Source organism: Canis lupus, chromosome 24 (assembly GCF_003254725.2).
Source record: "Canis lupus dingo isolate Sandy chromosome 24, ASM325472v2, whole genome shotgun sequence".
NCBI lineage: Eukaryota > Metazoa > Chordata > Mammalia > Carnivora > Canidae > Canis > Canis lupus.
In genome coordinates, this window is record NC_064266.1 from 21,664,777 (window position 1) to 21,681,681 (window position 16,905).

Genomic DNA, 16,905 nt, shown 5'->3' on the forward strand with positions numbered 1-16,905 from the left:
GCTGTCATCTGAGAGCTCAGCTGAGGCAGTTGGTTGGTGCGAGTACACTTGACCTCTCCATGTGGTTTGTACTCCTGGCAGCATATCAGCCAAGTTCTGAGAGGGTATAACCAGGGAATGTTTCAGCCTGGGCCTGGTGACTGGGACAGTATCACTTCTGCTACATGCTGTTGGGAGGGGACATTGAGCCCATCTAGTGAGAGGAGGTTTGAAGAATTAATCTGCCATACAGGTGAGGAGATTGGAGAAGTGAGTTTAAACATTTTCTAAAGTAGCAGACGCTTGCTGTAGAAAGTTGTCCTCTGGGGGCAGAGGTATGGGTATAAGGAGAATGGCATTGGAAAGCATCAAGCTCTTGCCCAGCTCACCGTGTGACTAGGTAGATTGCTTCTCTTCTCTGGCCAATGTTCCATCTGTAAAATGAAGAGGATGAGCAAGGTCTGTGACTTCCACACTATTCCTTAGAGTTCTTGAGAAGGGCCTGTAGTGCCGTGGGGCTGGCAGGGCAGGGTGAACTTAGAGGGACTCGGATCCCTTTCCCCACCATCTTTAACCAGTAATCCTCTTGTATATCCACTAAAAGTTTGGATGGCCACAGGTCTAGGGATAGCAGGCTTTTTTTTTTTTTTTTTAAAGTTTAATTTTTATTTATGATAGTCACAGAGAGAGAGAGAGAGGCGCAGAGACACAGGCAGAGGGAGAAGCAGGCTCCATGCACCAGGAGCCCGATGTGGGACTCGATCCCGGGTCTCCAGGATCGCACCCTGGGCCAAAGGCAGGCGCCAAACCGCTGCGCCACCCAGGGATCCCGGGATAGCAGGCTTAATTTAAGCTACATGTTACAGAAAACCCCAAATAGCAGCAGATTAACAAGATAGAATTGTATTGTTTTCTTAAGTAAGAGAAATACTGGGATATCCAACCCACCGCTGGATGGCAGCTCCGTTGTGTTGTCAGGACTCAGGCTCCCATCTCTGCCCAGCATCCCAGCGCTTTTATCCTCCGTGTCCTCTCACAGGGCTGATGAAGCTTTAGCCATAGCAACCTTGCCCCAGGCAGACTGGAAGAAAAAAAAAAGGGCAAAAGGGGGCCACAGCCTCACCTTTTTAAGGAACCTTTCTAGAAGTCCCATATAAACTTCTTGTATCTCATTGGCCAGTTCTTGGACACATGGCCATCTCTTAGCTGCAAGAAATACAGAGAAACCTATTTACAATCTCACATTTACCATGTGTCCAGCTAATTCTAGGAGAAGGGGATAAGAGATATTTCTTCCCTACTAGGGAATTTCTCAGAATCCTTCTATCTCTGCTGCTTCTGAGTCTGTGAATACCCTGGCAGAGGTTTAATTCAGCAGATATTTATCACACATCAAATGTTGAAGGACCATCAACCATCATGCTGAACCATTTTCATGGCATGAGAGTAACAGGTGTATGGAGTTCTTTTTTTTTTTTTTTTTTTTTTTTTGGTGTATGGAGTTCTTAGGAAATTAGGAAATTCTATCACCATAACCATCATCATTGTCCTCTGGCTTGAAACCCACTGCAACTTTTTAGAAATTTAATTTAATGTGTTAGAGATTTGGCCACATTGATCATGTCAGCTTCTCTTGAAGTTTTCCGTTTTGCACAAGTAAACACAGCAGTGCTGCAGTGGGCATGTCCCTTTCTTCACACCCAACCCAAACACCTCCCAACCGTCCAAGACCAGCTGCCACTCCCAATCCTTAGCTCCTATGGGAGGGCTCCCTGTCCTGCTTCTCCTTTGCTGCCTTATGCACACTGATATGCTCAGCAACCATCTTCCCCACTCAACCATCAGCACTTATTGTTACCATGCTCCCAGGCTGAGCCTTCCTCAGAGACCATACACAGGCGATACGTAATTGGCAGGGCTGGGACCAGACTGAGACCTGAAGGATGAGGAGCCATCCCTGAAAAGAGTGGAAGAGAGAGAGGTAGTCCTTCATGACAGGGACATTGAGAGTAAAGCCCTGCCTCATTCATAGTCCTCCAGCCTTTGCACTCAGCATGGTGTTCACCTGCTATCTCATATAGATACTCTGGATGTTGTGCATAGAGAAACCAGCTGGGTGGGAGATCTCAGTAGTGTAGGGGTGGTGGGGAAGAACACCAGAGGTTCACTGCACCCAGCAACAATAACATGTGCCTTTTTTAGCTGGATGGTGACCAGGGTCAGATGGAATTGGTCAAGTTTTCTTTCCAAACAAGACCCTTCGTACTCCCTTTCATTCCAAACAACTCTCTCTTCTTTCATTGGGAGTAAATGAGCATATCAGTCTGTGCCTCTTGATGCTCATCAGGTCAGAGCTGATGTCCCAGTGGGGCAGCCATGTGCCAATCCAGATCTAGGGAGATGGGAAGGACATTCCAAATCTAGAATTCACCAAAGGCCTACAGGTTCTCTCCAAGAGGTCAAAGAGTGCACAGTTCCTGATTTATCCTAGTGTTCCACCCCCCGGGAGATTAGAAACTCTGGCTTTCCATTTGAAATCTTTTAAGGTGACATCGGAAAGGAGTTTGGCTGAGGGCCTGATGGTAGTAGATGTTCCTCTAACATCTGACAATCTGGCCTGGTCTTTCTGGTAAGACCCCTGAATCCTTCTCATTCCCTCAATCATGTATTGCTTGTACCCATTGTGTGTTGAGGCCCATGCTAGGGGCTAGAGATCAGAAACATAAAGTACAGACTCATTTTTTGAGGGGCTCATTGATGGCAGTAGAGTCGCTGGGAGTGAGGTACATTGCTATGAATACAGGTTCTCTGGGCAGCCCCGGTGGCTCAGCGGTTTATCGCCGCCTTCAGCCCAGGGCGTGATTCTGAAGTCCCGGGATCGTGTCCCACGTCAGGCTCCCTGTATGGAGCCTGCTTCTCCCTCTGCCTGTGTCTCTGCCGATCTCTCTGTGTCTCTCATGAATGAACAAAATCTTTTTAAAAATTTTTTTAAAAATTAAAAAAAAAAAAAAAAGGAATACAGGTTCTGGAGCAGATAACCTAGATTTAAACCCCAACCCCACCAATTCCTAGTTGCATGATTGGGCATGTTATTTAATCTTTCTGTGCTTTGATTTCTTGATCTGTAAAAGGAGAATAACAATAGTGCTTACATCACAGGGCCCTTGTGAGAACCAAATAAGTTCATACATGTAAAGCAAGTGGAATGTTGCCTGTCACATAATAAGGTTAGATAAATGATTCACATACATGTATATGTAAGATTATTATAATGAAATATAGTGTTATATAGAGACAGGATGTCAATGAACACTTGCTTATTGCTTCCTTGACACAGCCCTGGACCACTGTGTGTGGGAATTGTGGTAAGTAGAATTGCCAAGGCCCCTACCCTCATGTGCTGACAGTCGAGTGGGGAAGACGGTTGCCAAGCACAGTGTGCAGAAAGCAGCAAAGGAGAAGCAGAACAGAGAGCCCTCCCGTAGGAGGAGCTGAGGATTGGGAGTGGCAGCTGGTCTTGGACGGTTGGGAGGTGTTTGGGTTGGGTGTGAAGAAAGGGACATGCCCACTGCAGCACTGCTGTGTTAACTTGTGCAAAACAAAACTTCAAGAGAAGCTCACACTATCAACGTGGCCAAATCTCTTAACACATTAAGTTGAATTTCTAAAAAGTTGCAATGGATTTCATGTCATAGGACAACATGACATGATGGTGACAGTCAGAATTTCTTTTTTTTTTCTTTTTTTTTTTTAAAGATTTTATTTATTTATTCACGAGAGACACAGAGAAAGAGAGAGGCAGAGACACAGGCAGAGGGAGAAGCAGGCTCCATGCAGGGAGCCTGATGTGGGACTCGATCCCAGGACTCCAGGATCGTGCCCTGGGCCAAAGGCAGGTGCTGAACTGCTGAGCTACCCAGGGATCCTCCAGTCAGAATTTCTTAAGAGCTTTCTAAGTGCCCAGTACTGTTCTAAATACTTTGCTTATATTAATCCATTTAATCTTCTCAAGAGCCCTGTGAGTTAGGAGCTATTATTAGCTCTATTATACAGATAAGGGAACTGATGCACAGAATGGGTAAGTCACTTGCCCAAGTTAGTAGGTGGCATAGTCAACATTAGCACAAGGCTGTCTGGCTTGACAGCCTGTGCCTTTACCATTACACTGTGAGAAAAACACACAGAATAATACCTTTTTGTACAAACAGTAAAAGTGTAGTCATGCATAAAGCCACAGTATCTTCTGGGAAGAGGAAGTAAAGGAAGGAAAGATGATAGGATAGACCTTTTATTTTGGTGTCTCTTTTTTTAAAAATCTGAAACAAAGCGAAGTATTAATATCTGCTAATTTGGGTCACATGTATGTGGATTGTAAGATTATTTTCTGTATTTTCCTGTATGCTTTGAACTATTTAATAACTTTTTTAAAGATCTTATTTATTTATTCATGAGAGACACGGGGAGAGAGGCAGAGGCAGAGGGAAAAGCAGGCTCCTCAAGGGGAGCCCGATGTGAGACTGACTCCATCTCAGGACTCCGAGACCATGCCCTGAGCCAAAGGTAGATACTCAATCACTGAGCCACCCAAGTATCCCACTATTTAATAACTTTTAATTGAAGATTTTGTTGAGGTAATTGTAGATTCACATGTTGCAAGAAATAACAAAGAAAGTAAAAAGGAAGGGAGGGAGGGAGGGAGGGAGGGAGGGAGGGAGGGAAGGAAGGAAGGAAGGAAGGAAGGAAGGAAGGAAGGAAGGAAGGAAGGAAGGAAAGAAGGAAAGAAGGAAAGAAGGAAAGAGACAGAGAGAGAAAGGAAGAGGTCCCAGATACTCTTTACCCAGTTTTGCCTATTGCTGGCATTTTGCAAGACTGCAGTACAGTATCACAACCAGGATGTTGACATTGATACAATCCACCCAACTTATTCAGATTTTCCTAGTTTACTTGTACTCACTTCTGTATGTGCACGTGAGTGTGTGTAGTTAGGTCTGTTCAGTTTTATACATATGTAGGTCTGTGTATCCACCACTTCAGTCAAAATAACCAAACAGTTCTAACTTCACAAGGATCTTTTGTGACCAGTATATAACTACACGCGTGTGCCTAAACATGCACATGCACACACATACATGGGCAAGGACACCCTAGCCCCTGACAACCACTAATCTCTTCTCCACTTCTGTTCCCCATTATGTCATTTCAAAAATGTTATATAAATGAAATCAGGGGTGCCTGAGTGGCTCAGTCGGTTAAGTGTTTGCCTTCGGCTCAGGGCATGACCCCAGGGTCTTGGGATCAAACCCCACTTGGGCTCCCTGCTTCTTGAGGAGCCTGCTTCTTCCTCTGCCTCTGCTACTCCCCCTGCTTGTGCTCTCTCTCTCTGTCAAATAAATAAATCTTTTTTAAAAATAATAAAATATAAATAAATTTGTTTAAAAATAAATAGGGCAGCCCAGGTGGCTCAGCGGTTTAGTGCTGCCTTTGGCCCAGGGCATGGTCCTGGAGACCCGGGATCGAGTCCCACATCGGGCTCCCTGCATGGAGCCTGCTTCTCTCTCTGCCTGTGTCTCTGAGCCTCTCTCTCTCTGTCTCTCATGAATAAATAAATAATGAAAATCTTTTAAAAATAAAAATAAGTAAATAAATGCAATCAGACAGTATATAGGATTGAGGGTTTGGCTTCTCTCACTCTGCATAATTCCGATGAGATCCATCCCACATTGTTGCCTGTCTCAGTACTTTGTTTGTTGGTATTTCTGTGTCAGATTCCATGGTAGGATGCACCACAGTTTGGTTAACTAACTATTCACTTCTTGGATGTTAGAGTAGTTTCCAGTTCAGGGCTATTATGAATAAAGCTTCTATGAACATTTGTATACTGGTTCATGTGTGAATATAGGTTTTCATTTCTTTGGGATAAATACCCAAGAATACAATTGCTGGGGCATATCATAACTGCATTCTAGTTTTAGTGAAACTGTCAAACCATTTTCCAGAGTGGCTATGCCTATTTTATAATTTTAAGAGAAGGTTTTTTTTGGCTGACAGAGAGAAGGCAGTCCAGTCCAGGTATGCAAGAAGCATACAGAGCTCTGGAGCTTGAAAGTGCATTCAAGTTGATGGAACCATCAAGATGTTTGGCTTGCTAGGACAGACTCTGGATTTAGCTGAAGAGGAAGAAGCATAGGTTCGTTCCTTACTCGTTCAGTCAACAGATATTCACTGAGCTCTTACATGTGCCAGACACTGTCTTAGGCACATGGAGGCACTGCCTTCAGAAGTCTGTGTTTAGCAGAAAAGACAGGGTGAAATAATTACAAAACGTAGTGTACAAGGAGGAAGGAGAGCCGTTGGAAGGGTATGATGGGCATCTGCAGATGGCAGGTGCTTTTCATGAGGGCAGGGACCATGCCTGTCTTGTTCTTCCCTGGGCCTTAGCAGTCAACAAATACGTGTTAAATGTCGAGTGAATGTTCTTACCCAGTATACACATTGCCTGTGAGCATGACCTGTCCACAGTCCTCTGTAAAGCTGCTGCATGTCCCAGTTCTGCCATGTGGGTAAAAGGGCAGAGGTGCGGTCCAGACACCCCACCCTGGAGTGAATTACCACACCACAGATTGGAAGCCAGCATGACATACAAAAGGTTGGAATGCCCTACTGTAAATTTTTAATTGTTAAACAAGCAAAGAGGATTGTAAATTCCGTGCGGCGGGACAGTATTGTATATTGTGCCTGTTGTCACCCGCCGCAGTTCCTTATCAGCCTGTTGGGGTTTCACAGCCTCTCGTGCTTCTTGCATATTAGAGGGGCCCCTTTCTGCAGGGTCTCTGGGGTATGGTGCAACACCATCCTTTGTCCTGTGGGGGCAGCGTCCAGGCTGTCTGTGTGTCCTCTGTCATGACCTTTCCTTGTTCTGTCTCATGCCTAGATTTTCTCCAAAGGAACATCCAGTGCTGGCCCTGCCGGGAGCCCCCGCCCAGTTCCCCGTCCTGGAGGAGCACAGACCACTCCAGAAGTATGTGGTATGGTCAGATGAGATGGTGAGGACGGGAGAGGCCCACATTCTCACCCACCTCATCCGGCCGTACGTGGGCATTCACCTGCGCATTGGCTCTGACTGGGTAATTTTTCCCTTCCTTTCATGGCCAGCATGTCCCTGATTAGGGCCCATGCCTATGGGTATTAAACATTAAACACTGAACCCACTGCACAGAATCCCAGCCAGAGTAGAGAAGTTTCACTCAGCCAAGTCCACAGGGCAGTGTTCCATAATCCTGCCATAGACACATCAGAAATATGGCTTGCTTGCCAGCCCTCAATTCTAACAATGGCCACTTTTGTCCTTATTTTGCAGATGGATAAATAAAATCAAGCTAGACTCCAAGTTAGGCAACAAGCCAGAGAAAGACCCACAGCCCAGGAGTCCTGTGGTCCAGCTCAGTGTTCAGCCAGTAGACTCTTTGTTGAAAAACAGGCTCTGGAGATTGGGTGGGGCTCCCAAGAAATGAAGATGTCATCTTCCAAATTTGGAGGCCACTTAAATGTGCAAAAACTTCATCAGATTATCTTCTGTATGAAAATAATAAGGGAAATGTAGACAGTCTCTTTAATTTACATAAGATATGTGTATGTCTGTATGTTAGAAATGCTCATTGCTAAAGACTTGAAAAATATTGCAAAGCATAGAAATTAGATCAGAATTCACTCAGAGTTGTTCAAGGAAGTACAGTTGACCCTTGAATAACATGGGTTTAAACTGCATGGGCCTGCATACATGCTGATGTTTTACAGTGCAGGGGTGTACATGGGTTTTCTTTTCCTAATGACTTTCTTGTTTCTAGCTTTCTTTATTGTAAGAATACAATATGTGATGGATATAATATATAAAATATGCATTCATTGACTGTTTATGTTATCAATAAGGCTTTGAATCTGCAACAGGCTATTAGAAGTTAATTTTTGGGGAAGTCAAAATTATATGCAGGTTTTTTTACTGCGGTGGGGGGGTGGCCCCTATGCCCTGTGTTGTTTAAGGGTCACCTGAAGTCACACATTTATGCACTTGACTCTCTTCCTGCCCTCCTTTCATAAAGAAAAGAAACCAGGCTCAGAATATCTTGGCCCAGAATAGAGTGGTTTCAGCCAATCCTTTAAGAAACAATTTTCATCTATACATACTTAGAACATAAAAAGATATAAGATGTTATATTTTTATAGAGCAAGCATAACACTAAACCAAACTCAGATAAAGTCAATTCAGAGGAATAGAGCTCATTCTCACAAACATAGATGCACATACCCTAAGTAGAATATCAGCAAGTAAACTCCAGTAATGTATTAAAGAGCGTACAAGTAAACTTTATCCCAAGAATGCAATGAAATTCACTATATTAGCACCCAAAGAGGAAAAATCATATAATCATCTTAATAGAGGCCAAGAAAGCATTTGATAATAGTCAATACTCATTCATAATTTAAAAAAAAAAAAAACACCTCTTAACCAACAGGGAATAGAAGGGACCCACCTTAACTTGATAAAGGCTATCTCTCCGAAACCCACAGCAAACATGTACTTCATGGGAGCTAACAGAAGTTTTCCCACTGAAGTCAGAGATCAGATAAGGCTGCCCATTATCACCACCATGGTTCAGAATTCTACTGGAAGTCCCAGATAATACAAAGACTAAGAAAAAAATATTTTGTAGAAAGCCAATATGCCACTACACAGAAACAACTATTACTCTTTTGATACATTTTCCCCTTTCCGCAGTTCCTTTTTTAAAAAACACAGTTGAGCTTCTGTATAGCCTTTATGCACTTAGTGGCTCTTGCTTCTGGGTTCCTGGGCCGGCTGCTGTCTTTAACCCTGTCCCCTGACAACCCTGCAGAAGAACGCCTGTGCCATGCTGAAGGACGGGACTGCAGGCTCCCACTTCATGGCCTCCCCACAGTGTGTGGGCTACAGCCGCAGTACGGCGGCCCCCCTCACCATGACTATGTGCCTCCCCGACCTGAAGGAAATCAGACGGGCCGTGAAGCTCTGGGTGGAAGCACTGAATGCCCAGTCGGTCTACATCGCCACGGATTCCGAGAGTTATGTGCCTGAGATCCAAGAGCTCTTCAAAGGGAAGGTGTGTATGGTCCCAGTGGGGGTGTGGGAAAGGGAATCAAAGGGAGCTCCAGGGTGGTCCCACTGCTTCCTCTGCATGCTTCATGTCCTCCCTACACTTAGACACCCACTTCTGCTCCAGTGCCTATCCTTTCTTCAAAGCCCGACCCAGGGCAGCCTCAGTGGCGCAGCGGTTTAGCGCTGCCTGCAGCCTAGGGTGTGATCCTGGAGACCCGGGATCGGGATCGAGTCCCACATCAGGCTCTCTGCATGGTGCCTGATTCTCCCTCTGCCTGTGTCTCTGCCTCTCCCTCTCCCTCTCTGTGTCTCTATGAATAAATAAGTAAATAATCTTTAAAAATAAATTTTAAAAAATTAAAAAAACAAAAAAAAAAACAAAGCCCGACCCAAACACCTTGGCACATCCTCTCCTGGTTTCCAGCACTCTTATAGCTGTTGTGTCCCTACTGGAGCTATCACAGCAGTTTATCACATCTGCTCTTGAGGCCCTGTCTAGCCTGCATGGGGCTGGAAATACGGCCCACTTCCTAAGAGTTATGCCTCCTTAACAGTAGAGTCCAAGGGTAACTCATTGTTCTGTCCCTCGGCATCTGGGGGCCTTGCCATCACCAACATCTAGGACAGTGCCTAACACAGTAGATGCTCAGTAACTGTTGAATAAGGATGTGAAGAGTGGGTCCTTGGGAGAAATCTGGTAGAGCAGAGAGATTAACGGCCTGGACTCTGGAACCAGAGAACCTAGGCACTACTCACTGTACAGTTTTGTGCAAGTTACTTGAGCTCACTGTGCTTCCGTTTCCTCTTCTGTAAAACGGGCCTGAGAGTAGTCCTATCTCACTAGGTGGTTGTGAAGGTGAGATATAAAAAAAACTAAAACAGATCCAGTACAAAACAAGTCCTCGATAATGTTAGCAGTCACTGATAGTAGGAGTAGGTGGTTGATGAATAAAGGGAAGGCTCTTTTGTGCTTAGTAAACACTTAAGGAAATGGTGAAGAGTAAATATTCAGCTAGTAAATATTCAGTGACTAAAGAGTGGATGTGATTGGTGCTGTGTCAGGGAAGGATAGGTATTAAGTAAGTATGTATCAATGAAATGATTAAATTAATAATAAGCGTTCAGCAAGTTTTTTTAAAAAGATTTTATTTATTTATTCATGAGAGACACAGAGAGAAAGGCAGAGACACAGGCAGAGGGAGAAGCAGGCTCCCTGCAGAGGAGCCTGATACGGGACTCGATCCCAGGACCCTGGGATCACAACCTGAAACAAAGGCTGACACTCAACCACTGAGCCACCCAGGTGCCCCTCAGTAAGATATTTGTGGAATGGATGAAAGTCCTAAATGCTTATACAGACCTTAAAAGATTTGCTTTCTAGTAGGGAGAACCCTGGGCTTTATGTGAGGGGCCCCCTTCTCACTTTTACCCCAGACATGGGCTGGAAGCCCTGACTTGTAGAGAAGGTGCTAAAACAGTGCATCCTGGCCTTCCTCCCACCCACCCACTTTATAGAAGACCATCAGCGCTGGGAGACCTCAGGGCTCCTCTAACCCATCCCCTGCCTTTTATAGCTGAGGAAACTAAAGTCCCAAGAAGGGATAGGATTTACCCAAGAGGTCTCAGAGCTAATTATAGTGGGCATGACACAGAGTGGGTAAGTTTCAGAGCGTGGGTGGAATTGCTTGGGGATTTTGGCCATGATTAAACTAGTATTATTTCTTTGCTACCATCCACATAGCAAGATGATGATTTTTGTTACATCAGAAATCTCTGTGTGACAGCAAAGCACTTTCAGCCCCAGCTCTGCCCACACCCATACCTCTGTACCCAGTTGAAGCATTTGGAGAGTCCCAGGGAGTTTTTTCATGAGTTTTTAGAGTCAATATATTTGTTATGCCTGGAGCTTCTTGCCCTTCTCTGTTTCCTGTTCCTGTGCCACTACCCTTGGCCTCAGTCCCTTTCTCCATGGGTTCAGAACCCACCCTTGCTCCTCATTTAAGCTGGGTGCCCCCTGCTAAGCTGGGGACACTGATGAATAAGATGTGGTCCTGCCCTCCAAGGCACCCAGTCTAGACTCAGGACAAGAGACTTTGCACAAAACTCTAATAGATGCTACACAAAAGGCCCAGGAGCTTGAGTGGGGCAGGGACTCATTCATTCACTTGCCCAGTCAACAGATATTTATTGAGGCAGGCCCCAGCCAGCAGTAACCAGAAGACTGCGAAAGTCTCAACCCCATCAGGTGCAGGAGACAGATACTAATCAAAGTAGAAACTACAAACTGCGATGTCTGCTCCAAAGTAAAGGAACATGGTTCTGTGAGAGTATAGAGCAGAGGGACGCCTGGGTGGCTTGGTGGTTTAGCACTTGCCTTTGGCTGAGTCCCACATCGGGCTCCCTGCATGGAGCCTGCTTCTCTCTCTCCCTATATTTCTGCCTCTCTCTGTGTCTCTCATGAATAAATAAAATCTTAAAAAAGAGAGAGAGAGAGAGAGAGAGAGCAAGCATACAGCAGAGGACTCTGGCCTAGACCGGGGTCTGCAGAGGTGAGACTGGAGCTGCAGAGTGAAGTTTAAGTAAGAATTAACCAGACAAAAAAGATGAGCACCATGAACAGAGAGAAAATGCATACAAAGGTCCTGAGGCAGAAGGGAACCTGGTGGGTAGTGGCTGGAGCTCAAGGGGGAGATGGAGGGAGATAGGAGAGGTGGAGAGGTGGCTTGAACAGAGCTTTCTTTGTAGGCCCAATTCAAGATTTGTCATCTTTATCTGAAGAGCAGTAGGGCACCATTTAAGAGTGTTCAACTTGGGGTGGAGGGAGGGACAGAAAAAGTTTTCCCAGCTGTTCTGCTCTGTGGTAAGGGGACACATGAGGAGGCAAGAGGTTGTGGTGCCTGGGCCTAGGAAGTGTTAATCCACCAAGAGAAGGGTTCACTTTTAGGAAATACCTCAGGGATAAATCGAATAGGACTTAGGGCTCAGAGGCATCCAGGCAGCAGAACAGGGTGGGTGGGGTACTATTTGGCCAGATTACAGTTTGATGGGGAGAGCCATATCCTGCCAGACTAGGGCTTCATGAGAAAGGTGGAATTTGAACTGAGCCTTGAAATGTACAGGAAAAAGGCAGTCCAGGCAGAGGGAACCACACTAGTGAAGGCATAGAGGGCGAATGATGGTGTGTTTGGAGGGATGTTCTATGTCGGGGTGTGCCGAGACAGCCACTGGGCAACACTGCTGTTAGAACGCCTGACCCCAGGTCTTAATCTTCTCTGCCCACCTTTTGTGTCTGTCACTTCCTCGAGAATGGGGGAGGAAGGCTGGGGGTATAGCTTCAGGCCTTGGCCAAACTGGGTCCCCTTGGCCTTCAGCCACCCTGGTAAAAATGTTCTGCCCATCTTCCTACAGGTGAAGGTGGTGAGCCTGAAGCCTGATGTGGCCCAGATCGACCTGTACATCCTTGGCCAAGCTGACCACTTTATTGGCAACTGTGTCTCCTCCTTTACTGCCTTTGTGAAGCGGGAACGGGACCTCCAGGGAAGGTTGTCCTCTTTCTTCGGCATGGACAAACCCCCTCAGCTGCGGGATGAGTTCTGATGCTGGCTGGAGCACATCACCAGTCTGAGCTGGTCCCATTTGCCAGGCCTGGCAGCTGGCAGTGCTCCCAGGATTGATTCCCAAGAGTACAAGCTCTTCTGCTCCCTGGCCAGAGACAGAAAAGCACCAGGGACTTCTGGAGGAGAAGGACTCCATCTCCCAAGACACAGGGCTTTCAGGCCTCCTGGAGCCAGAGTATCTCTGCTCCCTGTCTGCTTCCTATTATTTCTCTTGGGAATTTCTCTTGCTGGCAAAGCAGTCCAACCTCTATCTTTGGTCTAGCCTTCTCTGAGCCCCCTGGGGGGGCTAAACTCTCTTCAGAGATTTTTTTATAGAGACCCAGAGATTTTTATAGTTTTGATATGAGATCATGATTATTCTAGAACCCACCCTCATTTTTAAAAATCAGTGAAGTTCATTAACATAGGGACCTAAAGTGACCTTGAATTAAGGATGAGGCCAGTGGTGGAGTGGTTGAATTGACCCTTTCCCAGATGACCCAGAGTAACCCTTAGAGCAGGCCAGAGCCATCTCCACTGCCTGGCCAGAGCCATCATCAACCCCTCTTCCAAGGTCATTTCCAGGGTTTGGGGCATGAGCACTCATCTCCATTGTAAACACTATGCAAACAGAAGTTCTTGATCAGGATGCTGTGCAGTGCTCTGCAAATACTGAGTGCTGCTCACATAGCACATTCCAAGCAAGGAGCACCTGCCATCGAGCCAGATCATCATGGCTCTCAGAGTCTCCTAGTGGTTGGTGGCCTGCCAACCACAAGATCTCACAGTAGAGATCTTGGAGCACATCACCAGGGACCAGGGCTGAATGACCTGGGAGCATCCATCTGAAGGCTACCCTTTCTTCTGTGTCCCAAGAGGCCTGGTTGCAGAATTTTGCCATTAAGTTGCCATCTAATACCTGTTATCCCAGACTCTTTCCTGGAGCTGGAGCCAGTCCTCAGGCCATATTCTCACAAGGGCATGTTTGCCAAACCTCTGAGCAGATAGATAGAAGATGCCCATGACCCAGAAGCCATCAGATTTCCAATTTGCCCCTCGTTCAGTGGAATCTCTACCAACCCCATGATGCTTAAGGTATTTAGTCATGAGTTTCTTTGTCTCTCAGATGCTAGAGTTGTGATAATCCATGACTCCTAAGAGTCTGTGATGTTTTGTCCTTTTATTCTAAAATTCCTGTCTAATACCTGCTGGTCTCTTCCTGCCACATGACTTCCCTTGGCCTTCGATCCTGGGAAGGTGAAGAAAACTGATGAGAGCCAGGCCCAGAGCTCCATGCAGGACTTCCCCCTTGGATTACCTTTGGGAAGAAACACTGTCTCATTCAAGGCAGACTGGGTCAGAGATTGCAGAGCAACAAAGATCTCAAAGACTAATGGTGGCATTTGCTGCTTAGAGCTGTTGCCCAATTTGAAGCAGAGAAACTTGAGGAAGGGCTTTTGTGTTTTCCCTCTTGGGAAAACAGTAAACTGTTCTAAATCCTGTGTGGATTCTGAGAGATGGCTTGTCTGTTCAGACATGTTCACAAGCTTCATTCAGAGGTGCGGGAGCCTGTGCACCCTGCCCCCATGGGGTCATTGGGAAGGTGTGGCTCACTGGCAGATTTTGTTTGCTGAATTCATCTGCTGATCACAAGCTTACACTGGGCACATGCTTTAGAGTTTGAGGCTATAATGGGCCTTCCCACTTTGATTAACATTGGCAGTGATAACAACTTAAGTTTCTGGACAAGAGGGTGCCACGGTTGTAGTCAGATTCAGTTGTATTCCATAAGCAAGCACTTTGCTCCTCTTTGACCCAGTTGCCTCACCTATAAAAATGGTGATAAAACTGACAGGGTTGTTGAAAGGCTCACATCTGATAAAGCAAGCATAAGAGTGCTTTGTAAACTGCAAAGACCCAAAGGCACGTATATGGCTGTTGATTAATTTGACTGCCTCTTGCCGCACACCTACCCTCTGCCAGACACTATGCTTGTTAAGTGCTTTATGGGAATTTAGTCCTGACTCCAGTCCTGGGGAGTAGGGGCTGTTAATATCCTTCTCCTTCTGCATAGGGGAAAATAATGCTCAGAAAATTCTCCTAATTTTCTCATGGCCTCATAGCTGGTGGTGTTAAGCCAGGATCTGACCTCCCAAAGCCATTACCGTGAGCACGTGCCCTTCTGCCACCAGTTCACAGGATGTACTTTACATCCTGTGTGTGTGTGGGCCTCAGGTAGGAGAATGATCAGCCACTTTAGTTCCCGCTGGGCTCCTGCCATGTATGGGTCGGTCTGTCACTGCTAGGAGGTTTGGGGAAGGAGAGAGCACCCAGAAAAGAAAACCCACGTGAAGCTACAGTTTTGGGGGGTAGTTATTCAGGCCACCATTCTTTCATTTAAATCAGCTGCTGTGTGCCAGGCACTGTGCTAGGTACAAGAATTCAGCAGAGAATCAGACAAAGCCTTTGTTCTCAAGGGCTTGGCACTGCAGTAAGTATACTACCTAATAAATTATCAGGAAAGGTATTAACTGCTATGAAGAAAAATAAAAGACATGGGGGAGTTGAGAGAGGGAGCAGTGCTGTTTGGGATGAGGAGTTAAGGTAAGGCCTCTCTGAAGAGCTGCCAGGAAGAAGGAGGGGACTACTCATTCAGGTATCTGGAGGCAGCACATTCCAGGCAGAGGAAACAGCAGGTGCAAAGGTCCTGGAGCTGGCGTGAGTGAGTGAAGAATGGCAAGGAAGCCAGCATGGTTGGAGTGTCCAGAGCAAGGCAGGGAAGAGAGCAGTAGGTGAGAATAGGCAAGGTCCTATATCCTGGAGGGCAGTGGTCAAATCAACACTTTTATTTGGAGAAATGGGAAGCTTTTGCAGGATTCTGAACAGAAAAGGATCAAGATCTATTTATAATTTGAAGGACCCCTTGAGCAGCCACATGGAAAAAAAGATGGAAGGGGTAGAAGCAGGGAGACCAGGGCCAGGCAGATCCAGGGATGCAAGCAGGCCAGAGGGGCTCAGGCAAAGGTCATTGTATTGAAGGTAGTGGGAAGTGCACAGATTCTGAATATATAAAATTATTTTTTAAAGTTCAAACTTCTTTATTTTTTTAATATTTTATTTTTAAGTAATCTCTACATCTAATATGGGGCTCAAACTTAGAACCCCAAGATCAAGAGTTGAATGTTCTGAGCCCGCCAGGCACCCCATTAAATTTCAATCTTTTTTAAAGATAGGAGTCTTTGTATAGTTTTAATCATGCAGCATATAAATTTAATGTCTTGTTTTTCACTTAATAGTGTATCAGGGATCCCTGTGTGGCGCAGCGGTTTGGCGCCTGCCTTTGGCCTAGGGCGCGATCCTGGAGACCCGGGATCGATTCCCACGTCGGGCTCCCGGTGCATGGAGCCCGCTTCTCTCTGCCTGTGTCTCTGCCTCTCTTTCTCTCTCTGTGACTATCATAAATAAATAAAAATTAAAAAAAATAGTATATCATATTTTCCATGTTGGTACATGGCCTGAATAAATGTTTTTAATTACAAGATTCCATTGAGTGTCCCATAGCTTATTGTCCTATTAGGAGAACTTAGTATATTCCCAATTTTTCACCATTATTTAAATAATATTTTTATTTGCACTTTTTTTCTGTATCTAAAATGTTCACTAAGATAAATTCCCAGAAATGGATTTTTATTTTTATTATTATTTTTTTTTAAATTTATTTATGATAGTCACACAGAGAGAGAGAGGGGCAGAGACACAGGCAGAGGGAGAAGCAGGCTCCATGCACCGGGAGCCCGATGTGGGATTCGATCCCGGGTCTCCAGGATCGCGCCCTGGGCCAAAGGCAGGCGCTAAACCGCTGCGCCACCCAGGGATCCCTAGAAATGGATTTTTAGATCAAACACTTAAACATTTTTATTATGGAAAAACTCAAGTCTACATAAAAATTGTGAGTAATAAAATGAACTCCCAATTTCAACAGTCCTCAACATTTTACCAGTCTTATTTCATTTACTGTTCCACCCCCGAAGTCCATGTGTTAGAGTCTTTTAAAGAAAATCTGAATTTTTTAAGATTTTATTTATTCATGAGAGACACACAGAGAGAGGCAGAGACACAGGCAGAAGGAAAAGCAGGCTCCGTGCAGAGCCTGATGGGGGATTCAACTCTGGGGTCACGCCCTGGGCCAAAGGCAGAGGC

At 45.6% G+C, this 16,905-nt stretch overlaps 1 protein-coding gene across 2 annotated transcripts in view; it reads left to right on the forward strand.

Moving 5' to 3' along the window:
• Positions 1 to 16,246, forward strand: part of POFUT1 (protein O-fucosyltransferase 1) — a 29,749-nt gene extending 13,503 nt beyond the window's left edge. For both annotated transcript variants that reach the window (XM_025469675.3, XM_049100471.1), the window contains 3 exons: positions 6,911 to 7,103; positions 8,871 to 9,113; positions 12,518 to 16,246. In XM_025469675.3, the coding sequence (XP_025325460.1) occupies positions 6,911 to 7,103; positions 8,871 to 9,113; positions 12,518 to 12,706 (625 nt within the window). In that variant the 3' untranslated portion in view covers positions 12,707 to 16,246. The remainder of the gene's footprint in view (positions 1 to 6,910; positions 7,104 to 8,870; positions 9,114 to 12,517) is intronic.
• Positions 16,247 to 16,905: the final 659 nt, after the last annotated feature.